Source organism: Grammomys surdaster, unplaced genomic scaffold (assembly GCF_004785775.1).
Source record: "Grammomys surdaster isolate TR1022 unplaced genomic scaffold, NIH_TR_1.0 243, whole genome shotgun sequence".
In the NCBI taxonomy this organism is placed as follows: domain Eukaryota; kingdom Metazoa; phylum Chordata; class Mammalia; order Rodentia; family Muridae; genus Grammomys; species Grammomys surdaster.
This window is the reverse complement of record NW_021604688.1, coordinates 5277190-5303050: the sequence shown is the minus strand read 5'-3', so window position 1 is coordinate 5303050 and position 25861 is coordinate 5277190. Positions and strand designations below refer to the sequence as shown.

Here is a 25861-nt window from a genome sequence, read left to right as displayed (position 1 = left end):
CACACACACACACACACACACACACACACACACACACACACACACACCATGAGAGGACTGGGCAAGGAGAGGTATTTCTAGTAGAAAGAATAAAAAGATGGCATCTGGTGGTTTGCATGAGATATCCTCCCTAGTCTGGGCATTTGACTATTTGGTCCTGAGCTCAAGACTATTTGAGAAGATATAGGAGTATGGCCTTCCTTGCTGGAGGAAGTATGCTACTGGTGGAGGGCTCTGAGGTCAAAAGACTCTCCCTATTTCTCTGTTTTTGCCAAGGATGCCTGCAGACACATTTCTCCACTATGTTGGTGATAGACTCTTGTCCCTCTGGAACCGTAGGCCTACATAAATGCTTCCTATTATAGTTGCCTTTGTCTTGGTTTTTACCACAACAATAGAAAACCAGCATCACTAGAGATGCGGCAGCTACTGAAGGGTCCTATGGGAGAGCTGTGTAACAAACAGGCTTATTTTGCACCCATTAAAAGACTCACATATAGTGCGGTGGTCTGAATGACAATGGCGCCCCCTAGGCTCATAGATTTGAATACTTGGTCACTGAATGATTTAAGAAGTGTGGCCTTGTTGGAGGAAGTGTGTCACAGGGGTTGAACTTTGAAGTGTCAAGGGCCCAAGCCAGTCTCAGTGTCTTTCCTGCTGCCTGAGGATCCAGATGCAGAATTCTAAGCTTCTCCTCCAACACTATGTCTGCCTGCATGCTGCCATGCTTCCCACCATGATGTAAATGGACTGACCCTCTTGAAACGTTAAAACCTTAGTTTTTACTTAAAACTAAGTTAAACTAAGGTTTAAAACTAAGTTAAAACCTTTCCCCAAAAACCCACTTCCATCAGTTGTCTTACCTAGAAAATCTATAAAGTTTTACAAAACTATTGGAAGGGCTTGGAGAGATGGTCAAGAACACTAGCTGCACTTCTGATTCAGCTCCCAGAATTCACAGGATGGCTCACAACTGCTTCTAACTCCAGAACCAAGAGATCCACTGCCCCCTTCTGGCCTCCACAGGCATGCATGAATATGGCACACAGACAGACATTCAGACAAACACTCATATACATATAAAATTTAAAAAAAGAGCAAATCCAGTTTTATAAGCTAATCAGGGAAATTGTAGAGAAGGAGATCCTCCCATAAGGCTCAAATTGCTCATGCCTTAAAAACCAAAGAAAACTACACTGGTTTGCTGCTGCTTTCGGTAGGCCTAACTGGCTTCAAATCTTACCGCTGTAGCTGGAGCTGACCTTAGGTTCCCGCTCTTCCTGCCTCGATCTCCCAAGTACAGAGATTGCAGGTGTGCACAATCACTTTCAAAGGCTTTTCCCCTTTATCTATTTCTCATGTCTCTGAGTGTTGGTATGGGGAGAGAGGGTCATTTGTGGAGGTCAGATGGCAACTTGTAAGAGTTGGTTCTCCTTCCACCATGTGAATACTAGTGATCGGACTCAGTCCTAATGGTATTCCTTTACCTAATGAGCACAGTACCAGTCCTTGATAAGTTCTTAACAAACTTGTACTGAACTGAGTTGAATAATATGTAGAAAAATGGGATTTGGATCTAGGAATGAAAAAAAAGATTAAAAATCATGGTAGCTCATCCCTTTTGTCCCAGTAATTGAGAAATAAAGGCAGGCAGATCTAAGTTCAACACCAGCCTAGTGTACAAAGTAAATTTTCTTGTCTCAAAATATATATATATATTTATATACATATATACATATACATATACATATATATATGAAAAGGGTAAATCTCACCAATATGTGCTGAGACAAGACACCAAAACCTCTATGCTTTCCAGAGGCTGTGATGTGAGCAGTAGAAGGTACAGCATGAGGGAGACAGGGAGTTTAGACAGTGAGAGCTATTTTTCCTTGAATCTAACATTACTCTAAAAGGTCATCCTAGGGGAAATTACAGACTTGTAGAAAGAAGGGGCATTATTCAGATACTGTTAAAATTCTCCTCAAACTGATCTACAGACTCATTGCCATCCCCACAAACTGCAGAAACTGTGGAGCTAATTCTAAAATCACACAAAATAAACCAGAAGATACAGTTGGACAATTGCTGTCCTAACTTAAAGATATTTTATAAAAATTAACACTTGGCAGGAAAAGCTCACAAGACCTCACCCCTCTTAGGAGGTATAGGCCTGGAATGGCTGCTGAGGAATTTCTTTCCTTCAGGTGAGCAGGATATGGCATTTACTACTGAGCATGACTGGAGGCTGGCGGCAGGTTCAGCATACACAAGCGCTCAGCACAGCCATCAGGGATGAGCCACATCTCAGCTACGTCTTCAAGTCCGTCTGCATTAAACTTGGGGAAGCCAGAGTTCTCTGTAACGTAGATCTGCCAGTGGCCAGGGAACTTGACCTTGTCCCTGCACAGGGCCACAATCTTATGTTTACTCTGTAGCTTGGTGTACACAGACAAAACGACTTGGCCACTGTGCTCTGTCTGGTGCCTTGACTGCGGACAACATGAGATCCCAAACATACACACACACACACACACACACACCAGCCAACTGTCTCCAAGGCCCCTCATGACAACACCAGCAACAGGCTGCACTCTCCCAGGGAGCTGCTGCTGCATACCCCTGGAAGGAAAAGACCTGGGCAGCCTACCTGGCTGCCAAGGGCATTCTCTTCAGTGATGTGAACTCTGGAAATTTCATGTGTATATTGTTTGTGTGTGTGCATAGGGATCAATATCCCCAAACCCAAACTGTTCAAGGATAAACTCTAAGAATGAATGAGTTCTAAAATTGATTTAAAATGTAATCATGTTCTTAAAGAAAGATGAGAAGAAAATATAAGATGAGAAGAAAATATAAGAAAAAGATTCAGGCAACGGCACCTAAAAGTGTTGTTTCACGCGGACTCTACACACATCTGCTGTATTTACAAAAGCGCAATGACTGTAATTACTTGTGACCAAGTAAAATTAAACACACACACCCTACAAACACCCTACCTTGCAAGCAGAGGCAAGTAGAGTCTTCGAATTGTTACAAGCAACACAAAATATCTCATACCCATGTCCATACCTAAAATTTAAAGAGAAAGCATATGCCTCTGTATTACTAATGTATTTGGATTTACAATGCAAAAAAAAATTTAAAGTGAAAAGGATCATCCCCTCAACCTAACTCACAATTCCTTCAAGGAATATCACACTTTGCCTAGGTAACTACTTAGGAGGAAAAAATGGAACCAAAGAATAACAAGAGCTTCCAAAGGTAACGTCACTCCACACGGGTTTTCATGTCTAATGTCACCAGCCCAAGAAACCACAATGGAAACATGTTGCTGGGAACCAGCAAAAATAAAAATGTCCAGCTGAGTAACAAACAGAAACTATGCCATACCTCTTTATCTGGGAAATTAACACCAACCAACTAACAAACATAATAAACAGCAATGTAAAACAAATAACCAAAAACAAAATAAAAACCCATGAGGTTCTCTCACCCCTATGAAGCTCTATTGGGCAGGAGGACAATGTAGGTAGGAGGAAGGGGAAGGCCAAAGTCAAGTTAACTCAAGCCATGACTGACTCCAAAGACAGTTCAACTTACAGTTTCTGAACCTCAGGCCACAAGGTGTTCTGCAGAAGATGATCCTCAGTGGGAGGTTCTATAAGACATTTTTAATTCTGTAATAAATGTTGAATACTATACTTTTTCCCCCCTATCTTTAGCCAAATAGAAAGTAAAAGTCATAGCTCTCCTTTAGGTCCATAGCCAGAGTAGACTGTGTGTGCTAAAGATTTCATTAACTTGCATCTTACCATTAAGAACGGCGGGCTGAAAAGCCATCTGAGGATACCCGAAGCCAGGGTTTAAGAGCTCCTCCTCCTCAAAAGGCTGAGCGGCCAGGTCTTCTAGTTTAGAGAAACATGGATACCATGAATAGAGGTGCCATGACAATGCCTCAAAGCTACATATCAGAGAGCAGCAGCCTTCCAAATAATTATTTCAGTGCTGTGTCCTGTGCTGCAAATGTATTTCTACTCTAGTATTTTCCAAACTAGCTCCTGAAGTAGGAATGAATTCCACAAAGATTCTGTCCATTTTTTTTTCATCTAGCTATTTGCAAGATTCTTTTTTTTTTTTTTTTTCGAGACAGGGTTTCTCTGTGTAGCCCTGGCTGTCCTGGAACTCACTCTGTAGACCAGGCTAGCCTCGAACTCTCGAACTCAGAAATCCACCTGCCTCTGCCTTCCAAGTACTGGGATTAAAGGCGTGCGCCACCACCGCCCGGCTCAAGATTCTTTTTTTCTTTTTTTTTTTTCCAAATAGAACTGATCTTTCATGTTGCTCACAGTCTCACTGGTGAGTGAAGAGCTCTGTGAAATCCTAGGTGAGAATGGCTCCTGTGTCAGTGGCTACATGTGAACAGAGCAGTTATCACAGAATATGAGGTTTTAAAACAGCCATACGAGAACACCAGGCGTGCATTACATAAGTCTGTAACTAAGTTTTAAGTACTAGAGCCATCCAATAATTTTGGAGACTAAATTCTTACCCTGAAAGATAGCTTTATTTGATAGCCCTAATGCAGGAATAGTGGCTCCTTCTGGAAGATCATCATCTTCCTAGAATGAAAAGCACAATATGTACATTTCAGACACTAAAAGTCACTGATATATCAAATACCACAAAAAAGTAATGTTCATAAATACCGAGAACAATTCTAGCCTGTTGTGTGTGGCTGCCATCTTTCCAACTCCTGAACTGGCAGATGCCACTCCAAGCAATCCTTCTCCAACAGACAGGTCCTACCCCACCATCCCACCTCCGTCAGGCATTTCTAAAGCTTTCTCTGTAAGCTCCTCAGTAACCCACAGAGCAATGGGCTGCAGATTCCAACTGGTACAGTAGGCTGAAATGTAGGGCCAAGGACTCTGGCCCCCAAAAGCTTCAAGGGATGCCCCCAAGAGAGAGTAGTAGCCCAAAAAGGTATAGTCATGACATTTTTATTATATATATGTAAATAACTTAAAGCAACTTTTACAATTCAGTGAAATATGATCAGAAGAGCCAACTCTGCCTAGACCCTGCACTCACATGTGAGCCACATGCTAAGCATCAGAAATGATACACAACCATATGCCGAGTGTTTACTAATTCAGTCTTACACACATGCTGGAAGTAGACATGAGTGATATGATCTTAAAACACCAAAGGGCTGACAATGACCACCTGGCTGGGGCGTGTTGCATGCTATCCCATACACTGTGGAAAAGGGTAGTGAGAGGCAATCCTGCACTCATAATGAGGACAAAGTCTGTGTTCTAGCACAAAGAAACAAGTATATATCTGGGCTAAACCTTTCCTAGAATCCCAGAAAACACTACTTCATTTCCTAGAACTCCCAGGCCCTGAGGCTGCTCTCCCTCCACCCACAGAGCTCCCTCTGGATCCCTCAGCAGCAGCAGAATAGCAGAACAGAAGCAACTGCCTTCAGCTACTGAGACAGCTGAGGCAGGAAGCGCTGCCAAATGAAGCTGAAGGCATTCACTCCCCATGCTCTGCTCTGCTCGCTCCTGCCTTTCCCACACTGCTGCATTCTTCCAACAGCACCATAGGAGCAATTATTACCCACAACCTAAAGCCTTCCAGCACTTTCTGTCAACCCTTCAGTTCCCTCTTCCACAGCCCTAAAGCGCTGGCTTCCCTCCCTGACCCCCCCTACCTTTTACCTGTGACCCAACTCTCAGTAATAAAGTATAAACAGGCACTTATATGCACTAGAACCATTCTCTATAGCCAAATGTCTTCCCACTTGATTTCCATTACTTTATTATTTTATTTCTTTGTTTGTTTGATTGGTTTTTTTGGAGACACGTCTCACTATGTGGCCTTCGCTGACCTAGCACTCACTATGAAGACCAGGACGACCTTGAACTCATACACATATGGGAGCCTTTGCTTTCCAAGTGCTGGCATTAAAGGCACACACCACCTATTTCATAATCTTACAATCCATGTTATTTGTTATCTTCAGCACTAGAACCATGGACCATGTACATGCTAAGTAACCCAAGCTGCATTTTAAATCCAAATTCAATTTTTTAAGTACCCCCAAATCTTATGTAAAAAGCAGACATAAATAAACAAAAATAACAAATGTCCCAGTAAAACATTTTCACTGGGACTAGACCAACGGCTGAGTGGTTAGGAGAACTGAGTGGTTAGCTGCTCTCCACAGAGACACTGGGTTCCATCCCTAGCATCCACATGGTGGCTCACAACCATTTGTACCTCCAGTTCCAGAAGATCCTCCTATTCTGGCTTCTTAGGGCACTGCATTCACATGATATACAGACATGTGTACAGGCAAAACACTCAGACATACAAATCATAGTAACTTTAATTAAAAACAATTGTTCATTATTCTAACTGGTGACCTCTTTCTTCCACAACTTATTTTCCTGTCATAGTTATTAAGCCAGAAGTAGTGGCACATACCTTTAATCCCAGCATTTGGAAGAAAGAGGCATGTAGATCTCTGAGTTTGAGGCTAGCCTGGTCTACACAGCAAACTAGAGCCCAGTCAAAACTACATGAGACACTGTCTCAAAAAAATTAAAAAAAAAAAAAAAAAAGATGCAGCAATTAACTCTTCCTATGCCATTAGTTCAGTGTCCCACTTCTGCCCTACAGAAAGACTGGAATCTTTATCAAGATAGAATTCATTCATCACTTGATCCAGTCACCTACTGTAGAGACAACATATGACAGGCGTGTCTCAATGAACATATTACTGCTTAGAGTCTTGAACTCATTTCTTACACAAAGATCTGTGTTTGTTTGTTTATTTTAGAATTATTTTCTGTGTCATGAGTATTTAGCCCACATGTATATATGTGTACCACCTGTGTGCCTGGTGCCTGTGGAGGTCAGAAGAAAGCACTGGGTCCCTGCAACTGGAATTAAGGAAGGCTGTGAGCCACCACATAGGTGCTGAAAATGAAACTCAGGTCCTCTGCAAGATCAGCAAATGCTGTTTGCTGCTGAGCCACTTCTCCAGGTTGTGTTTAACATTTACACCACTACATGCCATGGCTCCCATAAAAGTCTATGAAACCTGAAACATGAGTTCACTTCTTTTCTACCTGTATGCTATCTCTAAATTAGAGAACTACTCACATCATCGAGTATGTGATCCAGTGACTGCTGGGAAATAACACTAAAATTTTCCACAAAATTCCGAGGAGCAGAAAAAACACGAAGAACTTTTTCATCTGCCCCAGACACAAACTGAAACCGATCAATCATCGCCAAACACTTGAGGTTGTATCCATGTATCTGAGGCCTTGCGATCTCATGCCAAGTGACCTGGGGTTAAAACATAGCACATACAATGAAACCAAGCACACACTTCAAAACTCAGTCCTCTTCAACAAGCAAAATACAGGATGCAAAAAATTGCTACTGCCAAGTAGTTCCCACTGCCAGTGATCCAGTGGTGTGCAGTGACGTCGCATGGCAGCCTGAGCCTAAACATCCTAACGCAGGCTACTCACCTGGGAAACATCAAGGAAGGAAGTCCCTGAGTTAAGGAGGAAGATGTCTCACCTGTGATCGGCCCTTCTTCTTCCATGGAGCAAAAAGGCGAGTTGTCTGATCGGTGCTGGTAGTGATGATGAACTCTCCCTCTGGATCCCACGTTAGGTCCTGGACGCCATCGAAGTGTCCTGAAATGACAATGTCTGGAGCCCACTGCCTCTGCAATGAAAATGGGCATACACATAACCAAAATAAACAGGGGGCACTAAGAGGAAAGCTGTAAGGCTAAATATTTAAGACCAGATCATAAAATAAAAGGAGCTGTTTCCCAACCAACCATATTAATCTGTAATATTCAAATGTGTGCTGTATCCTTTAAACTAGTAATTGTGGAAAATTTCCGAGCAGCCAGATGGCTTGATGTTACCTATCAACTCTCCTGTAAAACAGGTATTAAAAAATGACCACCATGCAAACGAATCAGAAGGATTAAATGAGTTTATACTCATGAAGTACGCAATGACAGCATATATTATATGCTTGCTGAACATTTATTAAACTCCATAGTGAAGAAAGACTACTAAGCAAAATGAGACTGACTGAATGTGAACCTAAAGGGTTTCTATATTAAATTAAAGAGCTTGGCCAGGTATGCTAGTGTATACCTCTAAACCCAGCACTGGGGAGGCAGAAGCTGAGAGATCTCTGTGAATTTGAGGCTAGCCTAATCTACATAGAAAGCTCCAGGATAGCCAGAACTACACAGAGACACCCTGGCTCAAAAAACAAAAGTTAAAGGACCTGTGGGTACAAAGGACAGAAGGATAAATCACATCATGTTGGTCGACCTACTCAGCTCATAACAGCAATCACATAGACTGCCACACACCTGGCCTCACAGACCCTTTTTCAATAAACTCAAGTAAGAGAAAAATGAAATTAATTATGTAACCAACAGATTGTTTAAAGCCATGTCTAATGAATATAGTCAATAATATTTTCTGAATGGGGAAAAGCCTGGAACACATGGGCACAGGGGAAAAGTTCCTGAACAGAACAGCAATGGCACATGCTCCAAGATCAAGAATTGACCTCATAAAACTGCAAACCTGTAAAGCAAAGGACACCGTCAATAGGACAAAGCCGCAACCAACAGATTGGGAAAAGATCTTTACCAATCCTACATCTGATAGAGGACTAATATCCAAGGTATACAAAGAACTGAAGAAATTAGACTCTAGACAATCAAATAACCCAATTAAAAAATGGGGTACAGAGCTTAACAAAGAATTCTCAACTGAGGGAACTCGAATGGCTAAGAAGCACCTGAGGTTCAACATCCTTAGTCATCACGGAAATGCAAATCAAAACAACCCTGAGATTCCACCTCACACCAGTCAGAATGACTAAGATCAAAAACTCAGGTGACAGCAGATGCTGGCGAGGATGTGGAGAAAGAGGCACACTTCTCCATTGTTGGTGGGATTATAAGCTGGTACAACCACTATGGAAAGCAGTCTGGCGGTTCCTCAGAAAATTGAACATAGTATTACCTGAGGACCCAGCTATACCAATCCTGGGCATATACCCAAAAGATGTTCCAACATACAACAGGGACACATGCTCCACTATGTTCATAGCAGCCTTATTTATAACAGCCAGAAGCTGGAAAGAACCCAGATGTCCTTCAACAGAGGGATGGATACAGAAAATGTGGTACATTTACACAATGCAGTACTATTCAGCTATTAAAAACAGTGAGTTCATGAAATTCTTAGGCAAATGGATGGAACTGGAAAATATCATTCTGAGTGAGGTAACTCAATCACAAAAGAACACACATGGTATGCACTCACTGATAAGTGGATATTAGCCGAAAAGCTCACAATACCTAAGATACAACACATAGACCACATGAAGCTCAAGAAGAAGGAAGACCAAAGTGTGGGTACTTTGGGCCTTCTTAGAAGGAATATCAAAATACTCAACCAGAGCTCCCAGGGTCTAAACCTCCAGCCTGGGAACACAAAGGGAGGGACTCATGGCTCCATCTGTATAGGTAGTTGAGGATGGCCTTGTCAGGCATCAGTGGAAGTGGAGGGCCATGGTCCCTGAAAGTTTGGATTCCCTAGTGTTGGGGAATTTGAGAGCAGGGAGGTGGGAATGGGGGAGGGGGGAACACCCTCACAGAAGTAGGAGGAGGGGGGATGGGATAAGGGATTTTGGGGGGGAATAACATTAAAAGGTAAATAAATAAAATATCCAATGAAAACCAGGTTAAAAATAATAATAATAATAATAATAATAATAATAATAATATTTTATGAAATAGGGCCTCATGTAACCAAAGCTAGCCCCAAACATACTTTACTCCAGAGGCTGGCATTGAATTCTTGATATTCCTATCTCTGCTTCTAAGCGTTGGAATTACAGGCATGAACTAACATGATGGCTCAATAATTAAACTAAGTTATATCTTGTAAGAACATATAGCAAAGAAATAATATTAATTCCCCTACTATACAAGTACAGGTTGTAAAGTTAAACTCTAATGGGTGTTTATAACAGGCTCTGAGTGTTATGGACAGAACTTTGGGATTATCAGTATAGTCTTCCAATAGTAACTCCCTATTTGTTCATAAAAATCAGCCCTGGGCTGGAGAGAGGGCTCAGTGCTTAAGAGTGCATGCTGAGCAATCATGAAGACTAGAGTTCAGATCTCAGCAGTCATGGAACAAGCCAGGCATACTGAAAATATCTGCAATTCCAGCTTTCAAGGGCTCTCTTGGCTTCTGTACACAAGTAAGTGTAAACACCTACACATACACCTAAGCATACACTCACACAAACATACATGCACACAAAGTAAATCTTTGAAAAATAAAGACTATCAATCTTGAAGGGCTAGAAAGATGGCATACTGGTTAAGAGCATGTACTGCTCTTCCAGACTACCCAAGTTCAGTACCCAACACCCTTGTCAACCAGCTCACAACCATCAGTTTCCAACAAATCCAACAGCCTCTTTTGGCTTCCACTGGCACCTGTATTTACATGCACATAGCCACACACAGACACATAAAAATAAATCTTAAAAAAATTCATCTTGATTAAAAATGAGCAGCTCATGTGTGTGGGCTGCTGACTGTCAGGGAGGCCACACGAGTACCAGGTCTTAGGTATGCAGAACTCTGCTGTCTGCCCAGGTTTGCTGACAATCTAACAAAGTCCATTAAAAACCTCCTCAGCCCCACACTGTAAATCCTATGCACAGGCACAGTGAGATTGTTTACAGATTTGAGTGTCTCCTTCCTCATCTTGTGCTTTTCTTCTGCAAAGATTCTCAAAGTTCAGCTGAGTTAAGGAAATAAGAGTTTGCCTTAAAAAAAAAAATAGTTCCGACACTAGCAACGTCACAGACTTACTGGCTGCTTAACTGTGGAAATAATCCTAAAGGCTAAGTCCAAATGGAGGCTGGAAGACAAATTCTCCAATAAAACAAGAAGTTAAAACCTCAAAGGGGATTCGTACAAAGGCCACAAACTGATACAAAACCATGAATTTGTACTTTATAAAGGCAGCAAGTGAGATAGCTTAGAAATAAAGGCACTAGTCACCAAGCCTGCTGACAGCTGACCTAAGTTCCATCCCAAGAGTATAAGGGGGACGCAGGTCCTGCAGGTCATCTTCTAAACATGTACACCAACAGACACAAAAAATTTGCAAAATATATTAAAATAGGAAGGTATGGGATATGTGTCCAAATTATGACAAGTCACATTTCACCAAATATTCTTATTTGTTTAGTTTGTTAAATTCAAAAATCACTTATATAAGCATCCAGACGCCAACTTTCACCTGTGACTGGTGAGAGGGGAGAAGACAGATAACCCAGGCCTAACATAAGCTGGGAAATGCCACTGAGCCACACTGCAGACTCACATAAATAGTGTCATTCTATACTGTCACACTGCTATGCAACTCTGCACTCTTCTTCCTAGAAATGTCCAAACTTCTAACCTAGTATAAATACCACACACTATCTTTAGAAATGGAGGTCATTTCTGCTTAAATGTGCCTACTAGGAAAGTTCAAGTCAGCAAGAGGCCCATATGCTCGTACTGGGTTTACTGTACTCTGTTTCCAAAGGTGTAGTGCTCCGTGGAATGCATGAGCGATGATCATGGAGCCATTTTCACCGAACTGGCAGTTGAAAAATCCCAAGGTATTTCCACCTACTTCACCTACTCGGACCTACACAAGAACAGAAAAAACAGTTATCAATCAATAGGTCCATTTCTCACTCTGGAAAAGGAGTCTAGAAAGTAAGTTACACTTTATTTAATGTGCAATGCATATAAAGAGTAAAAATTTACAGCTCTTGGAATATAGATTTGGGGTATATATATTGACTCTATAAAGCTCCATTTTGTATTTCTTAAATATCCATATCTTACCTGTTCTAACCAAACCCCTGATGCTTCATCTGGAGACCAGAGAATCATGGTTTTGTCCATGGAGGCAGACAGCAATTTCACTGGCTGGTGCAGAATGCCATCTGAAGGGGAAAAACTGTCTTTAGGTGATCAAGAAGCAGAATTCAAGACTGCCAGGACAAAATGGAATGTAGAACACTGATTACAACAGCAGAGCCTACAAAGCCAGGTGTGATGGCTCACACCTATAACCCATCACTTAGGAAGCTGAAGCAGGATAACTGCTTCACGCTCAAGGCCAGTCTGGGACACACCTGCAAAGCCAGGTGTGATGGCTCACACCTATAACCCATCACTTAGGAAGCTGAAGCAGGACGACTGCTTCACGCTCAAGGCCAGTCTGGTACACCGTGAGTCTGTACAAACAGACACAAGATCTACCCCTAGTACAACCAAGTTGTGATATATTCAGACAATGGAATATTATAGGGTAATGAACCAGAGCTACATGAACCAATATGGCTGTATCTCTAAGCATGTACAAAAGAATGATGCAGAAGGGTAAGTACATACCAGTACCACGCTTTGTCAGGGACAGCAATGCTGTCCATGACTATATAACGTGCCTAGGACTAACACACACTGACCTAGTACTGTGTCTCCACACAATGGAGGAAAAGCTTTAAAAGGATACAGGCTCTTCAACTACATAAAAACTAATGTCTGTTGTGAAAACAATACATATTATTTTTAAAAGTTTTCTCTTTACTATTTTTAACAATGTGTCTGTAGTGCATCTCTATGTCAGTAAGTACAGAGGTGTCTAACCCCATGGAGTTGTGATTTACAGCTGCTAGCCACCTAACATGGGTGCTGGAAACTGACCTGGGTCTTCTGCAACAGCAATGCTGGACCTTAGTCACTCAACAACCTCCAGCCCCTTTTTGAATATTTTAACTATTTATTTAAAAAAAAATTAAAATAATATTAATTATGCGTATAATTACCTTGAATTCCTTAAAGTCCAAAGAGGACATCAGATGTATCTCTCCATCTCTGTTCCTCTTATTTTTACTGGTGGAAATATAGCTTCAAATGAGCAAATATGAGTATACAGTCTTTCTTCCTTTTTACTTGTGTGGCTCACTATTCAAGATGGGCTAGCCTTGATCTTGTAATCCTCCTGTCTCAGGCCCCTGCTGCTAGAATTACAACTTTGAATCAGCCTCTCTAGTGGTGGGATCAAAGACAAGGACCATCACGTGCTACAGGATTATTTTTTAGTTTTAAATTAAACCTGCCTCCTAGAAAAGAAAAAGTAAATCAACAGCTAGTAGGCTCTGAGCTACAGAGATGGTCAACAGTGAGGCCTGGAACAGAGGCACGTGCAGACACCTGTGTTAATGACAGTAGAGCACATGGGTTGGGAGAAGTGGAGGGGTTACGGGTTGGAAAGAAAGAGACCACTAAGCAAGGCTGCGTGACATACATTGGCGCTGGCTGACAAGCGTGAAACAGTGAAGACGCGGTGGCAGACATGCACAACCTAAGGGCTGAGTGCTGACCACCTGAGCATTGATTGCTTTCCCTGGGTCAAAGAACCAGCCTGTGCCTTCCTCAGCTTTACAGCAGCACCAGCCTCAACATGGTACCCTGCCACTCACACACAGAGGGGAAGGGCAAAAGACAGAAGGGAAAAGCAGTGTTTTTCCTAAGTTCTGCCTCTCAGTGTCACCCCTTCACACTATCAAGAGAGTGAAGGTTCCAGTGAGGTTGGCTTGAGTCAATTTTCCTTAAACTCCTGAATCCCACAGGAACTTTAAAGAAACAGAGTTAGGAGGAAGATGGCAGTGTAGCACCCTGCAGCAGCCGGCCTGACTAACTTACTAAGACTGACTGACTGACTCTCAGTGGAGCTGCCATAAGCACACTGATTACACAGGTCAAAACACCTCACATTTATGAACTTCAGTTACACCAAGCAATCCCCAGTTACACACAATGAAGCAAGAGCTGCTGGTCGTCCTCCTACCTTTGTAAAATGAAGGCTGCCAATGAACTGCGTTCACCGAGTTTTCGTGTCCTGCCAGCACTGTCTCCAGGACAACAGCAACTGTTGTGCTAAAACCTACAACAGAAGCAACTCAGGGACCCTTCCTCATAGCTTTTCCAAGAAGAACATTTGTAAAATCAAATCTGTTGTATAATTATGTCAAAAAATTAGAGCAAAACATAATAATCTAAATTCAACAAAAAGAACAAACAAACCAACCCCCCTAAATTTCATTAACCTCCCTGACTAGAGAAAAAGAGCTAAAAATACATTTTCTCCTACATTTTTCTCAATCTTAGCATTGATATTAAAGAATATATTTTACTCTTTGAAATATTCCTGAAAAGGCTGTTACACAGCAATTAAAAGGCAAAATCACACATCATTACATTTTGAAACATCACATGTACAATTCTTATGTGTCAGCTCAAAACTAGGGCTGATGTATAGATTAGATGTGTTCTACCTAGCATGTGCAAGACCCTGGGTTTAATCTCCAGTACAACAACAACAACAAGAAAACAAAACAAAACAAAAAAAAAACCACAAGGCTGGGGATTAACTCAGGTGAGATAGCACAAGCCTGGCAGCCCACAGCCCCGGCTTCCAGCCCCAGAGTGACACTAACAGGGAGGCAGAGTGGCACAGCCCTCTTATAGCAACATCAGTCAAAAGGTGGGAGGAGGGGGTTCAGGAGTTAGGGAGGCCAGCCTGGGATGTATGAAACCCTGTCGTTCATTCAGATAGATAGATGGATACATAGACAGACAGACAAAACGGGTGAGCCAGCTTCCTTATTTCCCTGCTTAATAATTATCAGTTTAAAAAAAAAAAAAATGAAAAAACAAGGAAAACTAAATTCATATTATAGACTTTAAAAACAAATACATGAAGATTTTTATATTTTGGCATAGCTATTTATGTTGGCTATATCATTTCTTGATTTTCCCTATATAACTGCTAGCAAAGTCGCAACTCTAACAGGCTTTGTAACTAAGACAAAGCAAGAACAGTACACCTAGAGAGTGAGGCCTAATGCGGACCAGCAAACTCAAATACATATGTGTCATACAGCATTCCAATAGGACCTGTGGGTGGGGAACCCAGTCTACTGCCGTAATTACATAACATCTAATACCCTAAGAAAATCTGAATTACATATGCCACTCAAATGTAAATAACTTAGCTTGTCCCTTATGAATGTACTCCAACAGGACCAGAATTCACACTATTCCTTATGCTACGCTTGCAGCATTTCACAAATTAATTGATAAACATTAAGCATGCCTTTCAGTAATTAAAAAGACTAGACTGTTTATAAAAATGTTTTAAACATGAAAAATAACATCTCATTTAAAAAGCTGCCCTTCACACAGGCATGTGAAACCCAGACAAATGACAGAGCCAGCAGAGCTACGCACCATTACACCAAGCCCCTCACTGTTACTCACCATTGTCTTCTATAGTGAACGTGTTTTCCTTCAGCCTTATACTATCATCCTTGGTTTCTAAAGACGTTGGTTTCATATACACTCTCCATATTCTTATTAGGGAATCCTGTGAACAGCTTGCTAGGAAAAGGTTTCTACCTAATTAGAAAATACATACTATATTACTTTTTAAAACACAGTAAATTTAGGTGTAAGACTTTTTCATCTATGGAGCATATATTTCTAGATCCAAAAACATTAGATTTTGTTCCCTTACCCTTCATTTATTTGATAGGCATTCATCTTTAATGCCACTGGTAAATATACAATGTTAGAAATATGCATATAATAAGTGGTTCTCCATAGCTAGGTCACAAAGTTCTACAAAAAACTTGAACATCTACATATAAATAAGACAATTATTGTCATTCTGCATATATCAATTTATTTCATGTTCTACCACCCAATTAGGAGTTAACAAATGGGTTAAGAATCCCCTTTTCTGGGCCAGTGAGATGGCTCAGTGGGCAAAGGTACTTTCAGTCAAGCCCCTGTGACTTTGATCTTGGGACTCACAAGGCAAAAGGAAACCCTGCTTCCACCCCCTCAGTGCTGTCTTTCACTCTCCAGATGCATGTCATAGTAGGTGTGCTCCTTTTAAAAATGACGTTTTAAGTCCCCTTTCTATGTGGGACAGCAGACAATGTAACACACAAAGAAAATTTAAAAACTAAAGCAGGAAAGGCCTTAACATAAACTTGTCCCCATCATGTTCATGTCTAGTAAAATTTTATACTGACCAAAGGTTGCCCATTCCACGCCTCTTATCCAGTCCTCGTGTCCGGAGAGAGAAACCATTTTCCGAAACTAGGAAGACAACCGTCAGTAAGGTACACCTTGGATACAGCACTGAAAACACTGGATACCTAGACTTTTACAACTATTTCAAAATTTCTTACAGAGGGAAAGGAAACAAAGCCTAGGACTAGCCAGCCATATTCCTGGGACTCTCCTTTAGCACAGAAAAAGCATGCACTCTGTATAGAGGACAGACAGGACCAGAGAGAACTTCAGCAGGTATGCTGTACGGCACTCAAAGTCTAAAGGCAAAACAAGCATGGCATCTTCCTCTTTCCCTCCTCCATGGAGCAGTTTTATGGGTTTCAGTGATCAGTTTCCCTCTAATAACTCTGGGCCCGATGACCAAGGAAGTAGTTATGTGGTGTTCATAACATGGAAGAGCATCTAACAGAACTGTTGAGAAGATTACCCTGTGATTATTCTGGTTTGAACTCTAACATCCCTAAAATGTTATCATCTAGAAGTAGTCTACATTAAGACATGTCACTAAGCAAAACCTAATTCTAGTTTATTAACTGCAACTTGATATGCCATGTTTGATTGATATCCCTGGGAGGTCTGCCCTTTTCTGAGGGAAAAGAAGGAGTGGATGGAGAGGAGGATGGAGGAGTGGGTGAATGGAGGGAGCAGGGACAGAGGGAGGGACAATGTAATGTATGAGAAAGTACATTAATAAAATCAGGTACAAACAGTTACCTTGTCAGTCTGTTGAACAAATAAGTGAATTCTGCAGTCATCATCACCACATGCTAATATTGGCACTGGGAAGGAAAACAGGCATGGCTCAGAGTCCTGCAGCTACAGTCACAGGCGAGGAAACTGCCTTCTGCTCCCCACACTGTCACACAACTAATAAAAGGTCTCCAGGAATAACTAGACATTCTACATAGTTCTAGTCAGTCCTTGTTGACAAACTCTAAAACAGTGAGTATCTCCACTCTGCATTACGATGAAGGGGAGAGGAAGGGAGGGGACGAACAAGGAGGGGGCCGGGAGAAAGCAAGTGCTTGCCACATCAATCCCTGAGTTCAATTACTGGGACTCACATAAAAAAAGCCAGATGTAGTGTTATGCATCTATAATCCAAGCACTCCTTGGCAAGATGAGAGACAGACAAATTGACAGAAAGTTTGCAGGCCATCTATTCTAGAATACGTGATGTGAAGAGAGACACTGCCTTAGAAACTGAGTGGATAGCTAAAATGACTCCCAAAAGTTGTTGTCTAACCGAACTTTATTTTAAGTAACAAGTAAGGTGCTTTCCTACACCACCACCAGAGGACCAAAAGGAAAAACTGTTAGCCCAACTGAATATGAAGAGCCTCTGAGCCCAGGATCAGTCACTGACTAAAAATCTTTACATTTATGTGTTCAATGACTTCAAGGACTTCACACTTTGAGAATAAATTAAATGTCAAAATAAAAGAGCACACAATCATGCAAATGGTTAAGAACCCCGAGGTGACTAAAAGGTGATTGTTACAAAACCAAGCTGCCTTCCCAGCCACCTTTGCATAAAGGAAGTTTAACATGGAGCCAGAGTCTCAGCTCCTGCCATCGAGGGCAGAGAACATAAGAGGCTAGAGTTTCCCAGCCATGCCTCTGACTGGTGGGCCTGTCCTCGGATAAAGGAGGGGTAAAGAGAATAACAGGCTCACGTTAACTGCCATTTCTGTGAATAAAAGAGGCAGGTAAAGTCAAACTCATCACACAGGATAAGAAGAGTTGCCATCTAAAGAAGCTCCCAAGGGTAAGCACTTTTGCATTTAGTCCAACCTTCAAAAAACTACTTTCTCAAAATCGTATTTAGATACATCTATGATAAATTCCATAAGCAGCAATATCAATTTGGAGCATATATTAAATCAGTAAAATCTCAGCTAAATTCCTAATAGCTGTCCTTAACTTTATGATCCAGACGTGGGTGTTGAATGCTGTAATAAATATTATAAACATCTGTTATTTGTTGTTCTGTTTCTGAGACAGAGTCTCATGTAGCCCAGGCTGGCCTTTCTGACCCTCCTGCCTCCATCTCCCTAAGGCTGAGGTCACAGACATTTATCTCAATGCCCAGTTTATTTCATAAGTGCATTTAGATACAGGGCTGGGAACTCAGTGGCGGAGAGCTGTTTAACATGTGTGAGGCTATCAGCTGGATCACCAACACAAAAGAAACAAGTGTAACACATACAAAGTCCAGGCTCCAAACATTTCTTTATGCGTTCTTTTAATAAATGGCAGGGCACTCACCATTAGTACCGGGCAAAATAGACAGGCAGACAGTCAGAACGAATCCATCCCCGAAGTTCAAGGTCTGAAGGTATTTTACTGAAAAACAAAACGCACATGAATTGCCTCTCAGCTTATCTAACTAAAGAAGCTGTGTGGTGTCACTAGTCAGGGTGTCAGGAGACAGATGGAGAGACCTCAACCCCAAGCCTCGGTGATCTTAGGAAATTAACTTATTAAATTTCAACAAAATGAGAAAGAACAAGATAGCTCATTTAAAAATTAGGAGGAATTTACTTAGTCAAATAGTTTGGTTAAGGGATATTTTGTAAAAGTCAAAAAGAAACACATTCGTATTAGAATTATAACATTCTAAAGTTGCTTGAAATGTTGGAACTTATGTGTATTCTTGGAGCTGCGAGTCATTGCACAATTTCTATTCTATTCCCTACATGACAAAGCCTCTAAACCTACCTTCAGACCCCTTTTTAGAAGAGACTCGCACTGTGGAATCTGAAGCTGCAGAAACTATCAGGGCATGCTGCTCGCCATCGGATGGCCCAATACGGTAAATAGCGTGCACGGCATAAACAGGTCCTTCATGGCCTTGGAGACGGACTGCTTTTAAAACCTGAATCAGGCATGACACACGTGTGATGAGAAAAAGGAATGATAAAGCTGGGCATTGGCTCATGTCTTCAATCCAGAACTCAGAAGGCTGATAAAATCTGAGGCCTGCCTGGGCTACCAAATGACTGTCTCAAAAAATCAAGACCAGGAGGCTATAGATAGAACATGATAGCTGTACATTCGTAATCCTGGTACTTGGGAGGTAAAGACAGGAGGATCATTAGTTCAAGGTCATCCTCAGTTAAACAAGCTGAGAGGTGCACTGAGCACTGTGCTCACAGAAATGCCTAAGTGGGTACCCAATCTCAAGGATGCTCGGCCTTTCCCTTGAACCCCAATTCCCTTCATACCCCACCTCACTCAGTCTAGCCTCACTCTCCCCTCAGTTGACTGTCCCGCCACTAGAAGCTTAGGGAAGCACCAAGGAAATGTCTGGCAAGTCTGTCTCTTCAGGTCTCAAAAGCAGGAGCTCACTTCTCCCTGGATTCTTCTGCTAGGACTGGGCCCAGTGGGGGTGGCATTCTACTCTCATTCAAATGCAGGTGGCTCCAAAACCTACTGCCGCTTTGCCCTCTATTTCCTGTATCCCATGTTGAGGGGATGGAGCAGGAAGTCTGGTCATAGAGTCAGCAGCTCCATGACATGACTGCACCTGGTTCTATATCTTCCTACTTGTCTATTTTTCTCTGCAGAATCGCCTTTCTCCCAGGGCCCTAAGAAAGAACTTAGGTTTTACTTAGTCATCTCCCTGTCCATCACAGTCCCAATTTATTTTGTAACTAATCAGTCAGTTCAGAGAGCTTTTCTTATGCTAAGTTAGCGCTGCAGTCATAGTAACTTGACATACTCCCTTCCTTAGCAATCATCACTGACTTCCAAATGCCTGCTGAAAGAGAACCCCTCCCCAAAAGCCATCGAATCCTGCGCTTCATACATACTAAGCAGCTGTTTTGCCACTCATCTGTACCCAGACCAACAAAAACAAAAAACTTTGAGACAGTGTTTGAGTCTCCGGGTCAATAGCCTATATTGACCTTGAACTCATAATTCTCTTGCCTCAGCCTGTTAAGTGCTAACAATACAGACCTGAACTACATGACCAGCCTAAACAAACTCCTAAAGCTAGTACTCAAATATGATCTTCCCCTCTTCCTCTGCACACATGTATTATCTAGTAACATTTCCAAAACTGCCTCCTCCAAATTTAACAGAATATTAAGAGATTTTAAATGGGAATGGCAGGTTCATTCCTGTAATGTTTTCTACTTGGAATCCTCACCCCCTAAATTTTTCCCAAGACAATAACCCTCCACTTTGCAATCCAACTCAAAAGCCATCCACAGTTTGGGGCGGGGGGGGTGGGGAGGGGTGTGCAGCAAGTTCTCACAACTGTGCTTAGACCACTTTGGATTTCCATTATTCAAGTCCACTCTGCCCTCAAGATGATGTCTTTGACTCACACCAGGAGGGCTCTGCTGTATATTCTCTGCAGGGTAATGTTCAAAACCAGCACAATGACTTGCTTCACTTTTATTAATCTTTGCCTAAAACTAGGAACAACCCATCTGTTCATCAAAGAAGCCCAGGCACATCATCACACAGTGTGTGGAACATTACTAACAACTACCCATCTATATTCGCCTGGCAGCAGCTACCCATTTAATACACCAAAATGTCTGTCATTATTAAAAACAGAACAGCTCACATGAGAATGAGGGAATTCACAGGGACAAGTGACAGCACAAGAATGTGGAAGTAGAAATTACAGGAAGGATATAGGAGCCCTGACGTGCAGAAGATAATCTCAGCTGGGAGACTGCACATAGCTGTAATCCCAACCATCTAGGCGATCCAGTCTTTAAGGCTAGATTAGGGCATACAGTGACACTATCTCAGAAAGTGTGTATGTGCATGCTGTTTATGTGTGTCTGTGCACATGTTCGTTTTGTGTTGACCAGTTACTCCTGGACATGGCCTGGCCTAGAGTATAAACAATCCAGTGACACTCCACTGTAGAAATCCATTTTCTCTTTCCCAGCAAGTATCAATTGAAAACAGCTTCTTGGTTAGGTGTAGGAGTTTGTGTCCACTTCCCCTTCTTAGTGCTGGGATTTTATCTTCAGATTTAAAAGAACAATAAAATATATAGGTTATAGATAAGCAAATAAAGGAAGTAATAGATATGAAAGAAATTAGGGTACTTCATAAATAAAGAAAACAACAAACCAGAAATGAGAGCTCAAACTTAAAAAGTAAGTACATTTCTTAGAATCAGACACAGCTACTGACCTGATTATTCTCTAGTTCCCAGAGAATCACCCGATTGTCGGATCCTCCAGACACCAGCTCAGCGGAAGGGGCTGGAAAAGTGTAGCTCAGTAAATATTTGCATTCATATCATTTCTTTACCTAGTTATTTTCCTTCCTGTTGGGTTTTTTGTTGTTGTTGTTGTTGTTGAGTTTTATTGGGGGGTGTGGTGTTTTGTTTTTCTAGACAGGGTTTCCCTGTGTAGTCCCTGGCTGTCTACTCCTTCTGTAGACCAGGCTAGCCTCAGACTCACCAAGATTCACCCGGCTGTGCCTTTAGATGCTAGGGCTAAAGGTATGAGCCACCACATTTTCTTAAATCAAGTTACTTCCATAATCAAGTTTTTAGGAAATTAAATTATCTGGTGACAGAGCCTTATTAGAGGATCACAGGCTATAGTGTAACACACAAAATTCATTTTATATAACATCACTTTTAAATGGAAGGTAAAATTAATATATCACAGTAATGTCCTATGAGGTGATTTTAGTAGTCTCTGATGTCGAGTGGTGGCAGTGACTATACTTACAGCTGTGTTTCTGCACACACACTCAGAGCTCTCCTTTGTAGTATATAGTGGCTGCTACTGACTTGATGCAAGACTTACTCTGATTTACCAACTGAGATAGGTAGTGGATGTATCAAGCTTTTTTCTTTTAATATCACAGATAAAAACCATAGAACAGTCTCACCAATTCAAGCAAATTCTGCATTTGTGCCTTGATCACAATGCAGAATGGGAAGGAACTTAACTAAGAGTACAGGACCGCAGCACAGTAGGTACAGAAGGACAACTGGGGGAATTCCATGGCACTGAGAATTTACAGCAATGGAAACTCCTGGTAATGGAAAATCCTGGAGTCAGAGAATTTGAATGAGGGGGAATTATCCAATGCAGTCAAGCATTCTAAATTTGTGCTCAACTTCACACTCTTAAAACCCTAAAAAGCAACCGGGCAGTGGTGGGGCACGCCTTTAATCCCAGCACTGGGGAGACAAAGGCAGGTGGATTTCTGAGTTGGAGGCCAGCCTGATCTACAGAGTGAGTTCCAGGACAGCCAGGGCTACACAGAGAAACCCTGTCTGGAAGCCCCCCATGCCTCCCCCAAAAAAAAACCCTAAAAAGCTTTGAATGTGGGCCATGTATGTCACTATTAGAAGTTAAAACTAAAAAATACTCCTTAATAGTTCATTTAAAAACTACAATGATGCTGGGCCTGAGAACACACACCTTTAGCCCTAGCATTCAGGAGAAAGAGACACGGGGAGTGCTGTGGATTTGAGGCCAGTATGGTCTACATAGTGAGTTCTAGGCCAGCCAAGGCGACACAGTGAAACCAAGTCTTTAAGAAACAACAATAGTGCCGGGCGGTGGTGGTGCACACCTTTAATCCCAGCACTTGGGAGGCAGAGGCAGGCGGATTTCTGAGTTCGAGAGTTCGAGGCTAGCCTGGTCTACAGAGTGAGTGCCAGGAAAGCCAGGGCTACACAGAGAAACCCTGTCTTGAAAAACCAAAAAAAAAAAAAAAAAAAAAAAGAAACAACAATAGTAATTATATAGTCAAAACAGCTCATTAGGTAAAGGCACCTGCTGTACAAACCTATCACTTGAGTTTGATCCCCAAACCCTCAAAGGTGGATGGACTTTCTCCACATGCACTGTGTGTGGTATGTACCCTATTCCCACTGGCAATAGTAATTTAATTACTGATGTACAAAATATGTTGTATTGGCTGGTTTTATGTCAACTTGGCACAAACTAGGCATTGGAGAGAAAGGAATCTCAGTTGAGGAAATGCCTCTGTTAGATCCAACTACATGGCATTTTCTCAATTAGTGGTCAATGGGGGAGGGCGCAGCCCATTGTGGGTGGTGCCATCCCTGGGCTGCTGGACCAGGGTTCTATTAGAAAGCAGGCTGAGCAAGCCAGGCGAAACAAATCAGTAAGCAGCACCCCTCCATGACCTCTGTATCAGCTCCTGCTTCCAGGATCCTGCCCTATTTGAGTTCCTGTCCTGAATTCCTTCAATAGTGATCAGTGTTTTGGAAGTTAAATAAACCCTTTCCTCCTCAACTTGCTTTTGGTCATGGTGTTTCATTGCAGCAATAGAAGCCCTAATCAGACATGTTAATACAAATTTTCATGAGATCTAAAGAATTCTAATGTTAGAACCATAAAAAATTAACAAGAACAAAAGCACAATGTTGTATGTCCTCAAGGCTCTTTAATGTTTGGCTATGTTAAAAACCAGCTTAAGCTTCCTATCTGGGTCTTTGTTTAGTCTGTTAAGTATCACAGGTTGTGTGGCTGATAGACAAGTACACAGCACATGCATGACGGCCTGTGAAAGAACACAACATGGGCCTCACACAGCTCAGGGTCACCTAGAGTCCTCTGATCCAGTACAGTCCCTTACCTTTCAAGCAACGCTATCAAGTGCAACGGAGATACAGGGTCTTAACTAAATAAAGCAATAGTCTACATCAGAAACAGACTTGAATCAACTCCACTTATGCCCTGCTCACAGTTTTTCAATCAAAAGCCATGGCACAGGGTATATCCATGCTTCACCTGAGGTCAAGTCAAAACACTAGTCAGCCATTTCACTGTGTACACCTTTTAAATTTTTTTCGAAACATATAATGTCAGTGAAAGAAATGCTAAAATACAGAAAACAATGAAAGCAAACCTATCAACCATACTTTATCAAAAAGCATTTGAGCTCAACCTCCTCAGCTTGACACTTACAGCCATCCCCTGTGCGGATCCAATACAGGCAGTTGACTCGAGCACTGTGACCATTCAGATTGGTAACAACTTTTTTTTTCTTTAGAGGAAAAAAAAATACCAGTTAGTATATTAGAATGGAGGCTACAAAGGAATCTGGAAGTAAAAAACCTGTTATCAGTATGGTATTTTGATGCAGTAAAAAGAGCAGAATTCCATCAATAGAGTTGCGTTTCAAGCCATACACCTCTTACTGTAGCTTAAGTCACCCATTCACTAGAGAGCTTTCCTGTCTTTCCACACATCACTCCCAGAATCCTATTAATAACTGAAGGTCTGAGCTCCCTGGATCCTCACCTACATAGTTCTGCTCACCCACCTCACCTTGTCAGCAAGCCTGTCTGGACTCTCCAAGACAAGCAAGTAGTCCCTTCTTTGTGGGCCACAGTCTTTAGCAAGATAATACCACAATGCATTTAGTCGAAGACTTAATTCATTTATTTTTATTTCATGTGCATTGGTGTTTTGCCTGCATATATTTCTGTATAAGGGTGTTGGATTCCCTGGAATTGGATTTACACATTGTAAACTGCTATGTGGGTGTTGGAAATTGAACCCAGATCCTTTGAAAAAGCAGTCAGCGCTCATAACTGCCGAGCTATCTCTCCAGCCCAAGTTAATCATTTAAAGAAAGGAAAATAAAAATCTGCAGTTAACATATACAAATTCATGGTTCATTTTGAGGAATCTGTAGTTAATGTATACAAAGTTGTGGCTAGTCCAGTGGTAGGTTCTTTAGCCTTAGTGACCAGTGACACAAGGCCATAATTATCACAGTCCCTAGAAATCTGATCCCTGCAAGTTCTACAAACAGATTCCCATCAGATCCTCAGCTGCCCCTGGGCAGCCTTACTTTGCCCACAGCTAAGATCTGCTCACTTGGCTTCTCTTTATAGCTCTTCCCACGTTTGTTATCAACAGTATTGACTTGATGCCAGCTTGTATACCAAACAAAATTTCTCATGGTCAGGAAAAAGAACAGGCAAATAGACATAAATTAATATATTTAACAAAAGAGCCCTCTGAGGCTAGAAAGAACTGATGGATTTCGTTGTCTCTCCCACTAAACTGAGAAGTAATTACTCACTATCTTTGTAGTGTCACAACGCCTACAGAAAGCTTGTGGGGGGGGCTCTCAAAAATGCTGACTAAACATCATCCTCAAATCTGTATTGTATCATTTTATGTGTGCAAGTGCACACATCTGTACTGAACCTGAGACGTGTTTTGGCTAGATGGGCAGCCAGTGAGCTCTGGAGTTAGATACATACAGATATGCCTGGCTTTTACATGGGTGCTGAGGGAATCTGAATTTGAGTCATGTTTGCTCAGCAAGCACTGTACCCATTAGAAGCCATCTCTCCAGCCCCAAATCTCAAGTGTTCCTTCTCCTTTAATTAAATATCCAATCAGAAAAATACTTAACAAAGCATTTTGGGGGTTCTAAAATATGTAAAAATATGTTTTAAACCCTCTAACATGACTATCAGGTTATCATTACAAAATAGGACAGAGGTGGACACGGTGGCTCTCAGGTCTATAGTCTCAGCACCTGGGAGGCTAAGGCAAGAGGATGGTGAGTTTGTGG

The 25861-nt window shown here is 41.7% G+C and overlaps 1 protein-coding gene across 1 annotated transcript in view; it reads right to left on the bottom strand.

Annotated features, from left to right (window-relative positions):
* The window catches only part of Elp2 (elongator acetyltransferase complex subunit 2), a 36535-nt gene that overhangs the window by 9537 nt on the left and 1137 nt on the right, over window positions 1-25861 (bottom strand). Inside the window, exons 2-17 of the mRNA XM_028774810.1 lie at window positions 24235-24313; window positions 21467-21537; window positions 19022-19178; window positions 18569-18646; window positions 17015-17079; window positions 16258-16324; window positions 15479-15616; window positions 14007-14102; window positions 11996-12096; window positions 11661-11792; window positions 7609-7758; window positions 7180-7368; window positions 4553-4622; window positions 3816-3908; window positions 3604-3661; window positions 3000-3072 (exon numbers count right to left, since the gene is read on the bottom strand). Coding sequence (XP_028630643.1) covers window positions 3000-3072; window positions 3604-3661; window positions 3816-3908; window positions 4553-4622; window positions 7180-7368; window positions 7609-7758; window positions 11661-11792; window positions 11996-12096; window positions 14007-14102; window positions 15479-15616; window positions 16258-16324; window positions 17015-17079; window positions 18569-18646; window positions 19022-19178; window positions 21467-21537; window positions 24235-24313 — 1617 coding nt within the window. The remainder of the gene's footprint in view (window positions 1-2999; window positions 3073-3603; window positions 3662-3815; window positions 3909-4552; window positions 4623-7179; window positions 7369-7608; window positions 7759-11660; window positions 11793-11995; window positions 12097-14006; window positions 14103-15478; window positions 15617-16257; window positions 16325-17014; window positions 17080-18568; window positions 18647-19021; window positions 19179-21466; window positions 21538-24234; window positions 24314-25861) is intronic.